Source organism: Dipodomys merriami, unplaced genomic scaffold (genome assembly GCF_024711535.1).
Source record: "Dipodomys merriami isolate MVZ:Mamm:240054 unplaced genomic scaffold, mDipMer1.0.p SCAF_128, whole genome shotgun sequence".
Classification (NCBI taxonomy): Eukaryota; Metazoa; Chordata; class Mammalia; order Rodentia; family Heteromyidae; genus Dipodomys; species Dipodomys merriami.
In genome coordinates this window covers 1,909,019-1,927,157 of record NW_027202582.1, presented here as the reverse complement: position 1 = coordinate 1,927,157, position 18,139 = coordinate 1,909,019, and the positions used below count along the sequence as shown (strand labels likewise).

The 18,139-nt window shown below is 52.6% G+C and overlaps 1 protein-coding gene across 1 annotated transcript; it reads right to left on the bottom strand.

Moving 5' to 3' along the window:
• Nucleotides 1–3,311: 3,311 nt before the first annotated feature.
• On the bottom strand, nucleotides 3,312–9,533 carry LOC138824298 (cdc42 effector protein 2). Its single transcript, XM_070018081.1, has 2 exons — nucleotides 9,420–9,533; nucleotides 3,312–4,773 (listed from the first exon to the last, which is right to left on the bottom strand). Exon 2 carries the CDS (start codon nucleotides 4,445–4,447, stop codon nucleotides 3,815–3,817), a length of 633 nt encoding a protein of 210 aa, XP_069874182.1. The 5' UTR covers nucleotides 4,448–4,773; nucleotides 9,420–9,533; the 3' UTR covers nucleotides 3,312–3,814.
• Nucleotides 9,534–18,139: the final 8,606 nt, after the last annotated feature.

Genomic DNA, 18,139 nt, shown 5'->3' with positions numbered 1-18,139 from the left:
AGCTAGGATTACAGGCAATAGTCACCGGTGCCCTGCTTTTTTGTTTGTTTTTAAAGCTAACACTGGCTTAACATCAGGACCTCTTGCTGTCACTCAGCCGTTTCCTTCACAACTGGAAATCTACCATTTCAGTTCTTACTTTTGCAGGCTAATTAGAAATAAGAGAGTCCTAGCCGGGCGCTGGTGGCTCACGCCTGTAATCCTAGCTACTCAGGAGGCTGAGATCTGAGGATCGAGGTTCAAAGCCAGCCCAGGCAGGAAAGACCGTGAGACTCCTATCTCCAATAAACCACCAGAAAACCGGAAGTGGCGTTGTAGCTCAAGTGGTAGAGCGCTCGCCTTGAGCTGAAGAGCTGAGGGACAGCACTCAGGCCCAGAGTTCAAGCCCCACAACCAACAAAAAAAAAAAAAAAAGAGAGTCCTGGGATTTGTGTACAAAGCTGGCTTTGAATCATGATTCTCAGATCTCAGCTTCCTGAGTAGCTAGGATTTTAGGCATGAACCACCAGCACCCAGCAAGGTTTTTTGGTGCAAAAAGGTAAACAAAGAAGCTAGAAAACTAAAAACAAACAAGATGTGGATGGAAGGGAAACAATATGAGTTGAGTAGTAGTAGTAAATTGATTTAAATTCTTCTTCTTTTCCTCTACTCCTGTGTACAGTATATGTTGGTGGAAATTTTTTTTTTTTTTGGGTCCAGTCGTGGGCCTGAACTCTGGGCCTGGGCGCTGTCGCTCAGCTCTTCAGCTCAAGGCTAGTGCTCTACCACTTGAGCCACAGTGCCACTTCCAGCTTTTTTCTTTTTGCTTATGTGGTGCTGAGGAATCGAACCCAGGGCCTCTGGCATGCAAGGCAAGCGCTCTACCACTCAGCCATCTTCCCAGCCCTGTTGGTGGAAATTTTATAACATAGTTCATAGGTTGCAAAATATTAAGGTGAGCAGGTGAGAGAATGACAGGAAGAATGGATAGAAGTCCTGGAATGGAGGTGATATTAAGACTTTGAATTGTCTCCCTTTGCAAAGCGTGAAGTGTGTGTGTGTGTGTGTGTGTGTGTGTGTGTGTGTGTGTGTGTGTGTGTGTGTGTGTGTGTGTGTGTGTGTGGTGTGTTTTGCTGGAGTCCAAGCTCAGGGTCTTGCACATACCAGGTAAGTAATCTACTCATGATCTACAACGCCAATGACCTTTCTAAAATATTTGCATGTGGCTGCATGTCTCTCTGCTCCAAATTCTTCAGCAGCTTCTCATTGTTTGAGCTTCAGCCTTGTAAGCAGGAGCTAGATGTTAACTGACACCAGCTTGTATTCCACCCTCACAGTTCCACCTGAATCCTGAATTTTTTGTTTTGTTTGGTTTTAGTTTTGGTCAGTTGTAGGGCTTGAACTCATGGCCTGGGTGCTGTCCCTAAGCTCTTTTTGCTTAGGGCTAGCTAGGGCACTACCACTTTAAGCCATAGCGCCATGTCTGGTTAATCTGGTGGTTAATTGGAGATGAGCCTCACAAACTTTCCTCTCGGGGCTGGCTTTTAGCTATGATCTTTAGATCTCAGCTTCCTGAGTAGCTAGGATTACAGGGGTGAGCCACCAGTGCCAGGCCCCTGTGCAGTTTGGCTCAAGGCTGGCACTCTGCCACTTTGAGCCACAGCTCCACCTCTGATTTTCTGGTGGCTAACTGAAGATAAGAGTCTTACATGGGCTGGGAAGGTGGCTTAGCGATAGAGTGCTTGCCTTGCATGCCTGAGGCCCTGGGTTCGATTCCTCAGCACCACATAAACAAAAAAAGCTGGAAGTGGTGCTGTGGCTCAAGTGCTAGAGCGCTAGCCTTGAGCTGAAGAGCTCAGGGACAGCACCCAGGCCTAGAGCTCAAGCCCCACGACCGACAAAAAAAAAAGTCTTACAGACTTTCCTGCCCAGGCTAGTTTTAAACCGTGATCCTCAGATCATATCCTCCTGTGTAGCTAGAATAACAGGTGTATACCAGCAGGGCCTGGCCTGAGTTATTTTGTTACAAATCACAATGGGTTTTGTTTGTTTTCTGACCCTTGCACTTGAACTGAGATGGGAACTATCTCTGAATTTCTTTCTTCTTTTTTTTTTTTTTTTGGTTGGTCATGGGGCCTGAACTCTGGGCCTGGGCGCTGTCCCTCAGCTCTTCAGCTCAAGGCTAGCGCTCTACCACTTGAACCACAGCGCCACTTCCAACTTTTTCTGCTTATGTGATACTGAGGAATCAAACCCAGGGCCTCATGCATGCAGGCAAGCACTCTACTGAGTCACCTTCCCAGCCCTATCTCTGAATTTCTTTTGCTTAGGGTTAGCTCGACCACGAGCCAGAGCTCCACTTCTAGCCTTTTTAGAGTAGTTTATTGGAGTTAAGATTCTCATAAGTTTTCCTGCCTGGGCTGGTTTTGAACCATAATCAGATCTCAGCCTCCTGAGTAGCTAGGACTACAGACGCAAGCTACCAGCACCCAGCATAATCATTTTTCAGTCTTCCATGCAGACATGAATCCAAGTTGTCCCTAATTTTTTTTTCAATCATCCTGCAAGGTAGGTTAGCGATGGGCAAGTGAGTCTCACATGGCTGTGTATAGCTCAGAGGTCGATTTCATCTGCCCTGTGATGGCTCCTCTGCCATTCAGTCAGTTCCTTGACTTCTGCATTGAGCACAGGCCTGTGAGCTCAGGTCTGGCTCAGACTCACATCTGCCACCCCATTGAGTACAGGCCCATGTGGGGGCAACTCTGCCTCAGGCATTTGTTCCTAGTCACATTTCCTCCCTAGCATTTGTCATGTTAGAGATTGCTCTTACTTGTTCCCAGTTAATACCCTAGACCCCACCACCCTGTCAGCTCCAAGGGAGCATAGGCCACCTATGCCTTCTGTCCCCTGGAGCCACACACTGAGGAGACTGTAGATGCTCACTAAACAGCACCCAGGGGGCAGCCCACTGATCCATACTCATCTTTCTTCCTGAGTGCTCCCTCCCTCGGTCCTCTGAAGCCGGAGACGCTGTTGGTCCCCTATGCATGGCCTGTGGTTGCTCTTTTACTCTTGGATTTCCCCTCATAAAGCCCAGTCACCTGAGCAGATTTGGGACATTAGTTCAGCCACTTCTTGTTGCACACCGGAATCCATGTCCAAATAATCCAGGATTGACATTTTATTTCTCACCATGGGCTGACAAACAAGTTCAGCCCTTCTGAGAACAAGGCCTTCCCCTCACCAAGCCCTACAGAAAAAGTCTCCCTCTCAGGTATCTCTGGCTCATGGAGACTGACTGACCTTTGGGAAAGAAACCTGGGACAAAGGCACAGGGTCCTCAGCCACCACAGCAGCAGCAGCAACCATGTTTTATTGCAACCAGAATCCCCTGGTCATGTAAAGAAGGGATGGGGCAGAGCATGACGCAGGACAGATGTGTCGCTGAGGCCATGCTCCCAGTCTGGAAAACAAAGCCAGAGAATGGGAAATGCCTACCCTTCAATCAGCCCCATGCGTGGTTCAAGGCAGAGTTCCATTTCAGCAGAGCTTTTCCCCCAGGGACTCGTAGGAAGGGCGGGGCCCGCTGGCCCGAGATGCTCAGGGCACTGTGGACCAACATTTACATGTGTCCTTGGTGGATTGATCAGGAAGAGTGTGGAGACCCAGTGTGCCCGTGGGGAAAAGAAGGGAGGGAAATTGCTCAAAATGAGAATCACTGGCCAATGCTCACAGATGGGACCTGGGATCCTCACTGCTAGGCCAGGGCCGGGTCTACCCCCTGTCTCCAGATGTCATCCCAGCCTGGGTACCCTTGCCTGCTCCGCCTACTGTCCTATGTGGGAATCTGCACATGGTCCAGTTCCTGATCCATGATCTGAAGGACATCATCCAAGATAGAGGGCCCCAGGTCCACGTGCAAGGACAGCAGGGAGCTGGCCTGAGACAGGAAGGGCTCCTCGGCCCCCGACTCCGGGGTGAGCCCATTGTGGGGAGAGCTAGCCTCCGGAATCCTCCAGATGTCCACACTTCCTGCCTCCTGTGGGGAAGACTGAGGCGTCTCCAGGTGCAGGCGAGGGGGCTTGGGCGGTGCCTGGGCTGTGGGCAGCGTGAGGGCCTGGGGCCCGCCGATGACCGGGAGGGAGATGGCGTTCTTGAGCAGCGGCGATGGCCCGTCAGGGTGCTCCCTCCCACACAGCGTGGCCGTGCGGGTGAACTGGAAAGGGAGGTCGAAGCTGCCATCCTCCTCCGACTCCTCCACCGCTGTTCCTGGCAGAAGATGGAACTTGCCTTGCAAGAAGGAGATGTCCCCAAACATGTCATCGCCGCCACCACTGCCAATATGGATGGTGTGGCGGAAGTCCCCGAGCGGCGGGCTGATCATGTCGGAGGACAGCAGGTCCCGCAGCTTCTCCTTCTTGCCCTTGCGACTGCTGCGCTTCAGATAGATGGGGACCTTGGTGGACATGGCCACTTTAGCACTCAGGCCTGGCTGCGCAGCCCACGGCCCAGCAATGGCTCCAGAGGACGGTTGTTCAGACACCAACACTGGCCAGAGGGCTAAAGCCTGGGGTGTGGGATGTTCACCAAAGGTGACCCAAGGAATTACAAAAAAGAAGATGAAAGGCCAGCGAGGTTGCGGGGTGGAGGAGAGGGGTTGAGTGACAAAAGTCAATTTCTCCTCCCAAGGGTTGACAATTCTCTGGAAATAGGAGGCCTGAACGTGGAGATCTTGTCTGAAGCGATGCACTTGGTCTTGTCTCCAAGATTCTCTCCTGATCCAGAACTGAGGGGCTGAAACACGAAGGGGACATAACAAGTTAGGGACAGGAGGACCAAAGCCAGAAGCTGTCATCTTGTTTCTGGTCCCTATGCATCACTCCTGAAACCCAGCTGTGGCCACTGTTATTGAGAAGAGATTGCTAGAAGCATGTCCAGTCTGTCTCCATATATGTATACACACACACACACACACACACACACACACACACACACACACACACACACACACACACATATATTTAATATAGGGACTGAACCCAAGCCCTCAACCACTGAACCATGCCCCCAAGTCCTTGTGTGTATTTTTTTTTTTTTTTTTTTTTTGTCGGTCGTGGGGCTTGAACTCTGGGCCTGGGTGCTATCCCTCAGCTCTTCAGCTCAAGGCGAGCACTCTACCACTTGAGCTACAGCGCCACTTCCGGTTTTCTGGTGGTTTATTGGAGATAGGAGTCTCACGGTCTCTCCTGCCCGGGCTGGCTTTGAACCGCGATCCTCAGATCTCAGCCTCCTGAGTAGCTAGGATTACAGGCGTGAGCCACCAGCGCCCGGCTCCTTGTGTGTATTTTTGAGACAGAGTCTTGCTAACTTTGCCCAGACTTGTCTTGGGCTTGAGATCCACCTACCTCTGACTCTAGATATCTGAGACTGCAAGTGTGAACCACCATGCCCAACTCAGAAGCATGTCATCATGGATCAGCAAGGTCTTACAGAGTAGACTACAAGTGCCAAGCCCTTCACTTTTTTTTTCTCTTGTCCTTTGTGGGGCTTGAACTCTGAGCCTGGGCACTGTCCCTCAACTCTTCAGCTCAAGGCTAGCGCTCTACCACTTGAGCCACAGCACTACTTCCTTTTTTCTGGTGGTTTATTGGAGATATGAGTCTCACTGACTTTCTTGCCCGGGTTGGCTTTGAACGGTGATCCTCAGCCTCCTAAGTAGTTAGGATTACAGGCGTGAGCCACCAGTGCCCAGCCCCTTCACTTTATAGGAGGGGAATGGAGACATGGAATCAGAGTAACAGGCCAGAAGTCTCTTGCTCTTGGTTCCTGGCTCCACTCATCATCCTCATTCAAATACTCACTCCCTAGCCTGACCTGTGCTGCACACTGGTTGCTTCTGACATGATTACATTGTGTCGGGTGGGGTGGGGGGGTCTTCACCTCTGATCTCAATTTCCTTCTCAGCTGAGGACAGAGGAAACTGTCTCCCACCCAGGCCAAGCCTGGCATAGGCTGAGGGTGCAGAAAGGTGTTCGGCCAATAGGCCTGAATGGGTGGCATCTTGCACGGGGTGAGATCACCTCCTAGGACTTTCCCTTTTCTCCTCCCAGAGGTGAAGAACTTATGGGCAGTAGCTGAGTCTAATTCTGTCTCTGTCCCTCCCCCTTGCCCCAGCATCGAAAGGGAAGGTAGAGTGAAGAGTGCAAATCTTTTCTTTTGTTTAGACGTTCATAACCTCAACTTTTTGGGTGTTTTTGAGGTCTTAGGGATTGAACCCAGGACCCCCTGCACACCAGACAAGCTTTCTAGCACTGTCCTCTGCCATCGACTTCTTAATGATAACCATGTAATATTTATATGTGCATGTTTATGTAGTCAGAAAAAAAAAGCTAGCCGGGTGCCGGTAGTTCATACCTGTAATCCTAACTACTCAGGAGGCTTGAGATCTGAGGGTCGAGGTTCAAAGCCAGCCCAGGTAGGAAAGTCTTTGAGACTCTTATCTCCAATAAACCATTCAGAAAACTGGAAATGGCGCTGTGGCTCAAGTGGTAGAGTGCTGGCCTTGAGCTGAAGAGCTGAGGGACAGTGTCCAGGCCCAGAGTTCAAGCCCCACAACCGACAAAAAAAATGTCATAGTTGTAAATAAGAAAGGAAAGAGAAAATAGCCCTCTGGTCTCTGGGGAGGGGAAATGCATATCAGGCCTAACTGGCCCCACACGGACACATGAGAGCAGAGAAGGAGAAGCATCAGGAGAAGCAAAGAGAAACCTATATGCTGCACTCGGGAGATAAGGCTTGGGTTGAAGATGCAAGCCAGATGAGCCCACTTCCTCCACTGTCCCCATGTCAAGACTCTCCAGACCTGCACAGGAGCCATCCGCCAATTTCTCTGCCTTAATCTCTATCCTAGGCAGGCGGAGCATGAGCGAGCAGGGCAGGAAGGAGGAAGGAAGATACAGGAGTGGCAGAATCCTAACTTCCCCTCCACTCCCCCCAAGTACAGGCTCTCGCTCAGGAAACCCCACCTCAGGCCAGTCATGCTGAGCCACTGCCCAGACACTCTGCTCCCCCCAGCACCTGCAGCTCAAGACACAAAGGACTGACTCTCTGGAGGACCCAGCTGAGCCTGGAGGCGCTTCAGGGAGGGAAGGCTGTGAGCACCCTGAGGTCTTGGCACTCTGTTTCTTGTTCATCCTGTAGCCACCTGCCAGGCCCCAGAGGCGTGCTGACACTGTCCAATCTGTCGCTTGCTGGGAAAAAGCCCTAGGGTAGCTTCCTTTCACTCATGGAGAGTCAGAGGCTGCCTGGGTGGATTTGCCCAGAGTCTGGGCCAGGTCCTCACTCATCCCCGCCTCTCTAGACTAGAGTGCCAAGACAGCTTGAGTGTTTCCATAGCAAACCGGGCGTCCCTGACAGCTGTCTCCCTCAGAGCCAGATGTACCCACCCAATTCCAGATGTGGGGAGAGCCGGGGCTAAGGGGAAGGGTGGGGTCAGCATCAACCACCCAGGGGACAGCTGGGAATTACAACCAACAAGCCCCAAGAATTCCGATTTGGCAGCCGTGGGACGCTGCATTTTCTCATGCTAATGCTCACAGCCACATTGCAGAGCGTGTCATAACTGCCCTGGACCTCAGAGATGTTCGGGAATATTGCCAAGTTCATGGAGCTAGCAAGGGCTGTGTGATCATGCAGCCTGGTCCATGTACCTCCAGGGCACGGGGGCCACACAATGTGTGATCTGGTTGGGAAATGGGAGAGAAACTATCCTCATCCTTTTAGTTGAACCCCTTTGTTGCTCCTCCCCTCAACTTGCAAGTGTCCAGAGATAAGAGAATGAGCTCTAGTTAGGACAAGGCTGAGGAGTGTGGGAAGTAGTGGGCGGAGCTTCTTAGGCGCTCTGGACAGAGCCCTGGGCCTTCCTTTGAGAGATAACTTTTTAGAGGAGAGCCCTTCCCATCACCTGGAAAACTAGGCCACCCCTCACTAAGGACAGCCAAAGAGAAGCCCCCTGAGTTTGCAAACAGGCTGTGCCTGGCACCAGTGGCTCAAGCCTATAATCCTGGCTACTCAGGAGACTGGGATCTGAGGATCCCAGATGGAAGTCAGCCCTGGTGGACAAGCTCAAGAAACTCTTATCTCCAACCAACCAGCAACAAGCCAGAACTGTGGGTGTGATTTAAGTGGTAGATCTTCAGCTGAAAGGGAAAAAGCCCAGCGAGGGCAAGGTCCTGAGTTCAAATTCCAGTACCCACACATACATACATGCATACAAAAATAAGAGCCAAGCTTTGAATCCTGCACTATCTGAGGCTGTGACCTTGGGTGAAACACCTCTGGTCTCTGGACCTCACCTTCTCAATCTGTAAGATGGGTTGACAATGAAACACCCAGGTTTATTGCCAGTGAGAGGTCAATGCACACCAGGTGGGGTCAGAAATCACAATCTAGTTAGATGGATACTCAAAAAAATCATCCTCAAGTCACACACACACACACACACACACACACACACACACACACACACACACACACACACACACACACACACACACACACACACACACACACACACACACACCGCTCCAGGTGTCCGCTTCCCTTGCCTGCCCGGACACAGCCATCCCCCCGGCCGGCCCGGGTGCAGCCCTGCGCCCGGCTCTGCAGCCGCTAGGTGCCGCGCGCGTCCCCGCTGTGCCCCCCGCGTCCCGCGCTCCCCCCGGGCCCCGGCGCGTCTCCGGCTCCAGGCTGAAGCCCTCCGCGGCGCGGCGTGTTCCAGAGCTACACGCGGGCTGTCCACGGGATCTTTTTCTCTTTGTCTCACAATCAGACGATCGGAGGAGGAGCAGGGTCATCGGGGAGCCTGCGCCCCCCCGTCCCCCGCCCCGTCCCCCGAGCTCCCCGGCCTGGGCGATGTCCGAGCGTCCGCTCGGCGCCGCGCCAGGGCTGAGGCGTGCGGGTCCCGCCCCTCCCGCGGGTCCGCCTCGGCCCCGGCTCGGGTTCCGGCGCTGACCGCTCCCCGCCCCCGGCCCCGGAGCAGCCCAGCCCCGTCCAGATCCCTTTCAGGACACGGCGGCCGCAGCTAAAGATAGGAGGACACCTCACCGGCGGCTAAAAATACGGCCCTCGGCCCCGGTGGGACCCTAGGCGGCCGGAGGACGCCCCCCGCTCCCAGGGGCGCAGCACGGGCTCCCGCACATAATAGAGGGGGCACGGAGAAGCCCGGGGTCGGGAAGCGCAGCGCCCCGAGGAACGTGGGGGGGGTCACAAGCGGGGCTGCCGGGACCGGGAAACCCGGGCGGGAGACACCACGGGGGCCGAGGCGCGCGGGAAAGGACCGGCGAGGAGGCGAGGCCGGGCGGGATGGGGGGCGGCACGAGCTGGAACAGGGCGCTACCAGGATGGGCCTCTCAGAGGTCCCCGCGGCGCCGCAGACTCACCGTGAGACGCTCAGGTGGCGGCGAATCCGCGGGTGGCAGAAGCTGCAGAGCTGGACTGCGCGGCGACGGGTCCTGACCCGGCCAGTGCACTTACCGTGCGGACCCAGGCCCCGAGGCCCCGCCCCCGGAAGGCTGAGCCAATGGCAGGGCTCCTACATACGTCCCCGCCCACCGCCCCGCCCACCCGGGCACCGCCCAGGCTGCAGATGCGCGACGCCAGGGTCTGGCGGATGCGAGCTCCCGGAGCTCCATCCTGCTCCCCCCATCCTCTCTCCCAGGTGCGGGCCCGGAGTCGTCCGGGGGCCGTCGGTGAGGACCGTGCAGATTCCAGCTGTGATCGCGGGAGTCAAAACACTGGGCTCTAGACGTGCCGGAGGAGAGGCGGGCGAAGACCGAATTCTTCAGAATCCGCTGGGCGCCCTTGGCCGGGCTCCTGGCCCTGCGGGCGGGGAACAAGCATGTTCCGTGACTACCACGGTAACGAACCCCGCCTTGAAGGCGCCTCGGTTAAATTAAGTCTTACAAACTTAGGTTGGCTTTGAAGGCTTGGGAGAGAGAGAACCTTTTGCCTGGACACGCCTGTGTTTACTGTCCAGCGAGGTGACTTCCTGGGTGGGTTCCTCCGCACGCTCATTCATTCAGACGATTTGGCGTGCCCAATGGGAAAGCCTTGTAGAAGGGTTGCTGGCGATCCACTGAGATAGACTGTTGCAATTCACTCGATTCAACAAATGTTGAGCATCTACTAAGTTCGAAAAGCTGTTCTTTGTTGGTGAGGAAAATGCGAAGAAGGGGGAAAAACAGTAAAATAAAAACCCCAAGGTTCAGGTCACCTTGATATCTTTCCAGGTGTGAAGCAGAGTGAGGCAAAGAAAGGTAGGAAGTGTCCGAGGGTGACAGCCAGCTCAATTCCCAATGCTCCGGAACCCTGTGGGAAAGCACCCTGTGGGTGCTGGGGGTTTGTGAGTGTTTTATTTATAGGTTCCCCACCACCACACACACCATTACTGGAGTTTGAACTTAGTGTCTTTTTTCTGTTACTGAAGGTTGAACTCAGAGTCTCACACTCGTCAGGTGCGCTACTATCCTGGAGCCATGTTATGCCTCCAGCTTTTTTTTTGTTAGAGTTAGTTTTCAGATAAGGTCTCAAGTTTTTGCCTGAGGCTGGCCTCTCCACAGCTGGGATTGCAGACAGAAACTACCTGACCCAGTGGAAAGAGGGAAAGTCAATTGCTAGTGGTACTACAGTTGCTAATGAATTAACTTTTTTTTTTTTCCTTTTGAGATAAAGCTTTGCTATGCTGTCAGGCTGGACTTGAACTCCCAGGTCCCAACCTACCCTTCTCAGCCTCCCAAATAGCTGGGGCTACAGGCATATACCACTACACAGTACTCAGTTGACATTAGAGGGATTATCTTGAATCATCTAGGTGGCCCAGTTTAATCACAAGGGCTCTAGAATAGAAGACAGAAGGAGAGAATCAAAGAAAGAGAAAGGGTTATGAAACTGTGCTGAGTTGCTGTTTTGAAAGGTGGAGGAAGGAGGCCACAAGCCATGGAGATTTTTGATCACTAGAAACAGGAAAATAAAAGAAAATAGACCCTGGGACCTCCAGGAGGAACACAGCCTTGCTGATAAATTGATCATAAGCCAGTGTGGCTTCTGCTAGACTTCTGACCTTCAGAATGCAAAATAATGAATCTGCCACTAAATTTGTGCTAATTTGTTCCAGCAGCAGTGGAAAATTAATACAGGGAAGTTTCTGGTTTTAATATCGAGCCTATTCCACTCCTATCTCAGCTGCCTAGGCACAGGTCAGGTGGCTTCTGTCATCAGACCGGCCTGATGGCTTGGAGAAAAACTGAAGCCTGGACAGTCCAGGAAGAGGAGATTGCCAGTCCTGGGCCCAGGTGTGGTATGATCGTTGCTGTGGTTTGAATGTTTTAAAAAGGTGAGGAGTAATGAAGACTGTCTTTAGGAATGGATTATATATTCTCTGTCTGTCTGTCTGTCTGTCTGTCTGTCTGTCTGTCTGTCTCTCTCTCTCTCTCTCTCACACACACACACACACACACACACACACACACACCTGCCAGCCATGAAATAAAACAGGATGGAGAATCTCATTCAGGGGTTGGGAAGGTGGCTCAGTGGTAGAGCGTTTGTCTTGCATGCCTGAGGCCCTGGGTTCGATTCCTCATAAGCAAAAAGAAAAAGCTGGAAGTGGAGCTGTGGCTCAAGTGGTAGAGCGCTAGCCTTGAGCTGAAGAGCTGAGGGACAGCGCCCAGGCCCAGAGTTCAGGCCCCACGACCGGACCTAAAAAAAAAAAAAAAAAGAATCTCATTCAATGCCATCAACATGTTCTTGGACACCTTAGCCTTCAGATCATAAGTCAAATAACTTTCTGTTCATTATAAATTTCCCAGTCTGTTGGGAAATTTATAAATAAGTTTAGAAATTTCCCTGCTTGTTGGCATCATGTTATAGTAGCAGCAGACAAAGGTCAGGGGTTAAGAGGTGTACCTCTCCTTCTTCATGTCACCTAGGCTTTTCCAAGGATTTCCCCTGAGTCTGCCCATAGCTTTATCATTTGCCTTTTCTCTTTGAACCCCACAAATCCTTCCAGGGGCCTGGCGAAGTGGTCAGAGTCTGTTTCAGTACCTCCGTTTTTCCAGAGACAGATGTGGAACTCAGGGGTGCTGATGATGATTTGTTCAGCTGAAGGCAGCAGGAGAGAGGGCTCCTGAGCACCCCTCTCCTCAGGCTTCTCCGGGCTGCCTCCCTGCCCCCCAACCCAACACCAGAGCACTGGCCGGGAGCGGCAGGCAGCTCTAAGCCATCCGCGGCTCTGAGCCAGTCCTGCCACTGCCTGGTTTTGTAGCCTGGCTAAATTTTGCCCTTTCTGAGACTCCTTGCTTTTTAAAGTGGGGGTGGGGGTGAGTGCGGGGATGGGGGTGAGTACAAAGAGGAAGGTGTGGCTGGGAATAGCTTCAGGTCCCAAACAAGCCAAGGAGCCCGTCTGAGCTGGTGGAGCCACCTGACCCTGCAGGAGAAGCTGCAGGGGACCCCTCCCCCCACCTGCTGAGGCTTCTCTCCTTCAGGATTGTGGTGGGGAGTGGGCATTGGCTCCATTCAGAGCTGGTGAAAAAGCAGAAGGTTCCAGGTGTGGAAGGCTGCAGAGCCACAGGCATTCACGCAAAGACCACATGAAGGACGACCCAGAGCTCTTTGCAGAGGTTCTAGATTGAGTGGATGGGGTGGGGGTGGGGACAGAGAATCACAGAGCCCCCCCCCTGCCTCACCCCAGTTCCTGCTCTCCCCCTCCTCCATCTTCTCCAAACCATCTGATTGCAGCCACTTGGGAGAATGTTGTTGTTTTTTTCAGCCCCTTGGAGGTGACAGGGTCCTGGCCAGTGTGAGCTGGGGACAGCTCTCGCTGACCATGCCCACCTTGAGGAGGGGGGCATAGGCCCTGGCAGGTTGCTCAGGGAGGGGCACTTTCTTCTCCCCAGATCACAGGCAAGGCTGTCCCCTGGCTGGGCTGCAGAGCCCCCGGGAGCTGCTGATGGATGACTGTGAGTCCTGCAATGAAGCAATGATAAAGCAGGATTTCAGTTGCTAAAGCTAGCTTGTTTCAGGGACAACATCTCAGGCGGTGTGTGAGGACGTGGGTGTATATGTGTACAGGTAAGGCTGGGATAGGCTGAGTCTTGTGAATAATCAGCGTGGTCTGTATTTTCTTTTTTGTTTTGTCAGTCATGGGCTTGAACTCTGGGCCTGAGCGCTGTCCCTCAGCTCTTCAGCTCAAGGTGAGCACTCTATCACTTGAGCCACAGTGCCACTTCTGGCTTTCTGGTGGTTCATTGGAGATAAGAGTTTCATGGACTTTCCTGCCCGGGCTGAAGCCACCAGTGCCTGGCTGGTAGCCTGTGATGCCAGACACTGGTGAGTGCCCTGCTCCCTCCTCCATCTGTGTGCAAGTCTGATGCTTCAGCCCGGGCCTGGGCTGTCCTCTCTGGGACGGCTTCTGGACATCGTGGTAGCTGAGGAAGGAGGACCTAGGAAAGCACTTGGGAGGGGTAAGCAAGGCCATCATGAAGGTGTTTAACTTCTCACACCAAACTGGTGGCTGGGGTTCACACCTGGAATCCTACTCACTCAGGAAGCTGAGATGTGAGGATCGCAGTTTGGAGCCAGCCTGCGCAGATAAATGGATGAAGCACTTATCTCCAGTTAACCAGCAAGAAGCTGAAAGTGGAGGTGCCTCAAATGGTAGAGCACTAGTTTTCAGTCAAAAAGCCAAGCAAGGGCTGGGAAGGTGGCTCCATGGCAGAGTGCTTGCCTAGCCTGCATGAAGCCCTGGGTTCAATTCCTCAGTCCCACATATGCAGAAAAAGCCAGACATGGTGCTGTGGCTCAAGTGATAGAGTGCTAACCTTGAGCAAAAGAAGCTCAGGTAGGGGCTGGAAAGGTGGCTCAGTGGTAGAGTGCTTGCCTTGCATGCATGAGACCTTGGGTTCGATTCCTCAGCACCACATAAGCAGAAAAAGCCGGAAGTGGCACTGTGGCTCAAGTGGTAGAACGCTAGCCTTGAGCTGAAGAGCTGAGGGACAGTGCCCAGGCCCAGAGTTCAAGCCCCACAACCGACAAAAAAGAAAAGAAAAGAAAAAGAAGATCAGGGTCAGTGGCCAGGCTCTGAGTTCAAGCCCCAGGACTGGCAAAAAAAAAAAAAAAAAAAAAAAAAAGCCAAGCAAAAGCATAAGGCCATGCGTTTTTTTTTTGTTGTTGTTTTTTTTTTTTTTGTCGGTCGTGGGGCTTGAACTCTGGGCCTGGGCGCTGTCCCTCAGCTCTTCAGCTCACTCAAGGCGAGCACTCTACCACTTGAGCTACAGCGCCACTTCCGGTTTTCTGGTGGTTTATTGGAGATAGGAGTCTCAAGGTCTCTCCTGCCCGGGCTGGCTTTGAACCGCGATCCTCAGATCTCAGCCTCCTGAGTAGCTAGGATTACAGGCGTGAGCCACCAGCGCCCGGCTAGGCCATGCGTTTTAAGCCCCAGTATATATACACATGCAAACTCTCTCTCTCTCTCTCTCTCTCTCTCATTCACTCACTCACATGCACATGCGCATGTGCACACATGCATTATTACACCAGAGACTCCCTAGCTCCAGGATCTGCTCAGGAGGTCCCCACCTCCCGCCAGCCCCACAACCACTTCCCCCACTGTGATGGCCAGGCAGGGACTGACTCAACCCTTCCTTCCCCTCCTGGCTGCTTCTTCCTGGAAATCTCCCTCATCAGTGGTCACAGCTGATGATCTAGAGGTCCCAGAGGACGGCGCCGGAAGCCCCCTCCCCCAAGGCAAATGAAAAGGGAGAGGCCAAAGGGAAGTCTTCTTCCCACCAATCCAGAGCCATCTCTTCACCTCCCAGGGGTCTAGGGTCCTGGGAGATATGTGGAATAACAGGGATTCTTTTGGGGGCGGAGAGGCAGTACTGGGCTTGAATTCAGGGCCTGGACACTGTCCCTGAGCTCAAGACTAGCACTCTACCACTTGAGCCACAGCTCCACTTGTGGCTTTTTGGGTGGTTAATTGAACATAAGTGTCTCATGGACTTTCCTGCCTGGGCTGGCTTGGAACCCTGATCCTCAGATCTCAGCCTCTTGAGTAGCTAGGATTCCAGGCATGAGCCATCAATGCCGGACTCCAGGCTGGCTTTGGATGGTGAAACCCTCAGATCGCAGCCTCCTGAGTGGAATTACAGGCACGAACCACTAGTGCCCAGTTTAAGGGTTGGCAGAGATTTAGGAAGAGAGTGACACAGGAAGGGCGATGAGGCTGTGAGTGTAGAGCGCCTGGATGGAAGGGAGGCACGGAGAAGAAAGACATCTCCAGCATACGTGCCCAGTACTGGAGGCAGAGCAAGGCGCTCTGTCCACCCGTGGGAAGCCTTGGACATTCCAGCCCCATATTCAGCCTGCAGGGTCCATGGCCTGGGCCCACCCCTGGCCTGGCCTGGCCTGGACTTTTCCTTGAGTGTTGCTTGTTTCCTTCCTCCCCGGGACTCCTGCCAATTCAGCCCTGCCCTCCTCCCGCTCCATCCTCCTTCAGAGCGCTTGGCGCAGGGCTAGGATCTGAACTGAGCAGTTACTCTTGGATCTGCCCCCAGTCCCCAGCCTCTGCCTTGGACCCCCTCCTTGAGGGATGGGTGACAGGGCCTTGCTGGCTGGGGGACTTTCCTTTCAGTCTGAATGTTGGCCTTCAGCCCAGTGCCATGGGGGTTTCCAAAGTGGAGACAGCACGGTCCTCGCTGGGACAGCCCAGGAACTTCCTCCCAGAGGCCACTGGGCGTGTCCCGGCCCCTGGCTATCACAGGGTCAGCAGAATGAACGGTGGGGTCAGCAGAGGCCGCCTCGAGGACTTCCCACGCCTCGGAGGCACCTTGGCATTCTTCTGAAAAGCTGATTTGCATCTTCTCTGTGTCTTGTGCTTTCTGCCTTGCTCCCGACCTCTAGCTGTGCTGGACTAGAAAAAGACACAGCGAGAGCCCCGCATAGGTGGCTCACGCCTGTCACCCGAACTACTCAGGAGGCTGAGATCTGAGGATCACAGTTCAAACCCAGCCTGGGCAGGACAGTCTGTGAGACTCTAATATCCAACAAACTACCAGAAAAGTCAGAAGAGGAGCTATGGCTCAAAATGATAGAGTGCTAGCTAGCCTTGAGCAAAAGAAGCCCAGGGCAATGCCCAGAATCTGAGTTTAAACCCCAGAACTAGCAAAAAACAAAAAACAAAAAAGAAGAAAAAGAGAAAAAAAGAAAGTAATGAGAGAAAGAAAGAAAGAAAGAGAAAGGAAGAAATGAGAGAGAGAAAGAAAGAAAGAGAAAGGAAGGAAGGAAGGGAGGGAGGGAGGAAGGGAGGGGAGGGAGGGAGGAAGGGTTGGGAAGGTGGCTCAGTGGTAGAGTGCTTGCCTTGCATGCATGAGGCCTGGGTTTGACTCCTCAGCACCACATAAACAGAAAAAGCCAGAAGTGGTGCTGTGGCTCAAATGGTAAAGTGCTAGCTTTGAGCTGAAATGCTGAGGGACCCAGGCCCAGAGTTCAGGCCCCATGACTGGCAAGAGAGGGGGGGGGAGAAGAAAGAAAGAAAGAGAAAGAAAGAAAGAAAGAAAGAAAGAAAGAAAGAAAGAAAGAAAGAAAGAAAGAAAGAAAGAAAGAAAGAAAGAAAGAAGAAAGAAAGAAAAACAAGCAAGCAAGCAGGGCATTGGTGGCTCACACCTGTAATCCTAGCTACTCAGAAGGCTGAGAATCAAAGCCAGCCCAGGCAGGAAAGTCCGTGAACTTCTTATCTACAATTAACCTCCAGAAAACTGAAGTGGCGATGTGGCTCAAGTGGTAGAGCACTAGTCTTGAGCTGAAGAGCGCTGGGACAGCACCCAAGCCCAGAGAGAGAGAAGAAAAAGAAGCAGGGAGCCAACCTGGGTCCAGCAGGTAATTCCAGTGACATTAACAACCAATTCCAAGCTCAGCATGCCATCATGGGGGTCCCCCGGCCAGCACAGAAGCAAGGTCCCAGTCACCTCCCCAGAAGTGAGGGCCAATCAGTGTCTTGGAATTAAACTAAGAAGAGGAGACCAGAAAACAAAAGGATTTGCACTGTCGTGGGTAAGAAAGTGAATAGGAGCATTAGAAGGATCTCAAGAGGAAAATGAACAGGGTAGTAAAGGGTGAGTAGGAGTTTGCCAGGCAGAGAAGGGGAAGGCTATTCCAGGAGGAGCAGACAAAGGCCAGGAATACTGTGAACAAATGCATGATGTGATCAGAATGAGATGTTCAATAGACCAGGCCCAGGATGGGGTCAGTCCAACAGAGCAGAGGACCAGCTGGTGCTCCTTCCTCAACATCCACCCTTCTTGTTCTATAGACCTCCCCTCAATTTCCAGTGTCTCCAGTGTGATTTCACCCCAAAACTCTAAAGATGGCATGGAGGCCTGCACTTGGCTAATCTGACCCATAAGGATGGCGGGAGGACCATAGACATCAGAGGATCACAGACATGAGCCTGGGGCTTACAAATTCCAAATTCCAGTCAGTGTTCCCCCTGAGGGAGGATCCTACGTAGGAATAAGGACTGCAAGGACAGAAGAGAGCCAAAAGAATGAATCTCAATGACACTGTGCATAGTTTTGGGTTCACCATGCCTGAAACAGTGTCTACTCTATGAGCCAACAAATTCCTACTTTGGCTTAAATCTTTTTTTTTTTTTTTTTTTTTTGGTTGTGGGGCTTGAACTCTGGACCTGAGCGCTGTCCCTCAGCTCTTCAGCTCAAGGCTAGTGCTCTACACTTGAGCCACTGCGCCACTTCAGGTTTTCATTGGAGATAAGAGTCTCATGGACTTTCCTGCCCAGGCTAGCTTTGAACTGCAGTCCTCAGATCTCAGCTTCCTGAGTAGCTAGGATGACAGGGGCAGGCCACTGGCACTCGGCTTTAACTAATTTATTCAGGCAGTACTAGCTTGAACTTAGGGATGGCAGCTTGCTTAGCTGGCACTCTACTTGAGCATGCTTCCTGCCCTGCTTTTTTGCTGGTTAGTTTGGAGATAGAGTCCCATGGATTTTTCTGCCTAGGATGGCTTTGAATCATGATCCTCTGGATCTTAGCTTCCAGATTAGCTAGGATTACAAGCGTGAGTATCTGATGCCCAGCTCTTGGCTTAA

Excerpts from the sequence above, each read along its gene's own strand:
- LOC138824298 (XM_070018081.1), bottom strand. The coding sequence starts at position 4,447 with ATGTCCACCAAGGTCCCCATCTATCTGAAGCGCAGCAGTCGCAAGGGC.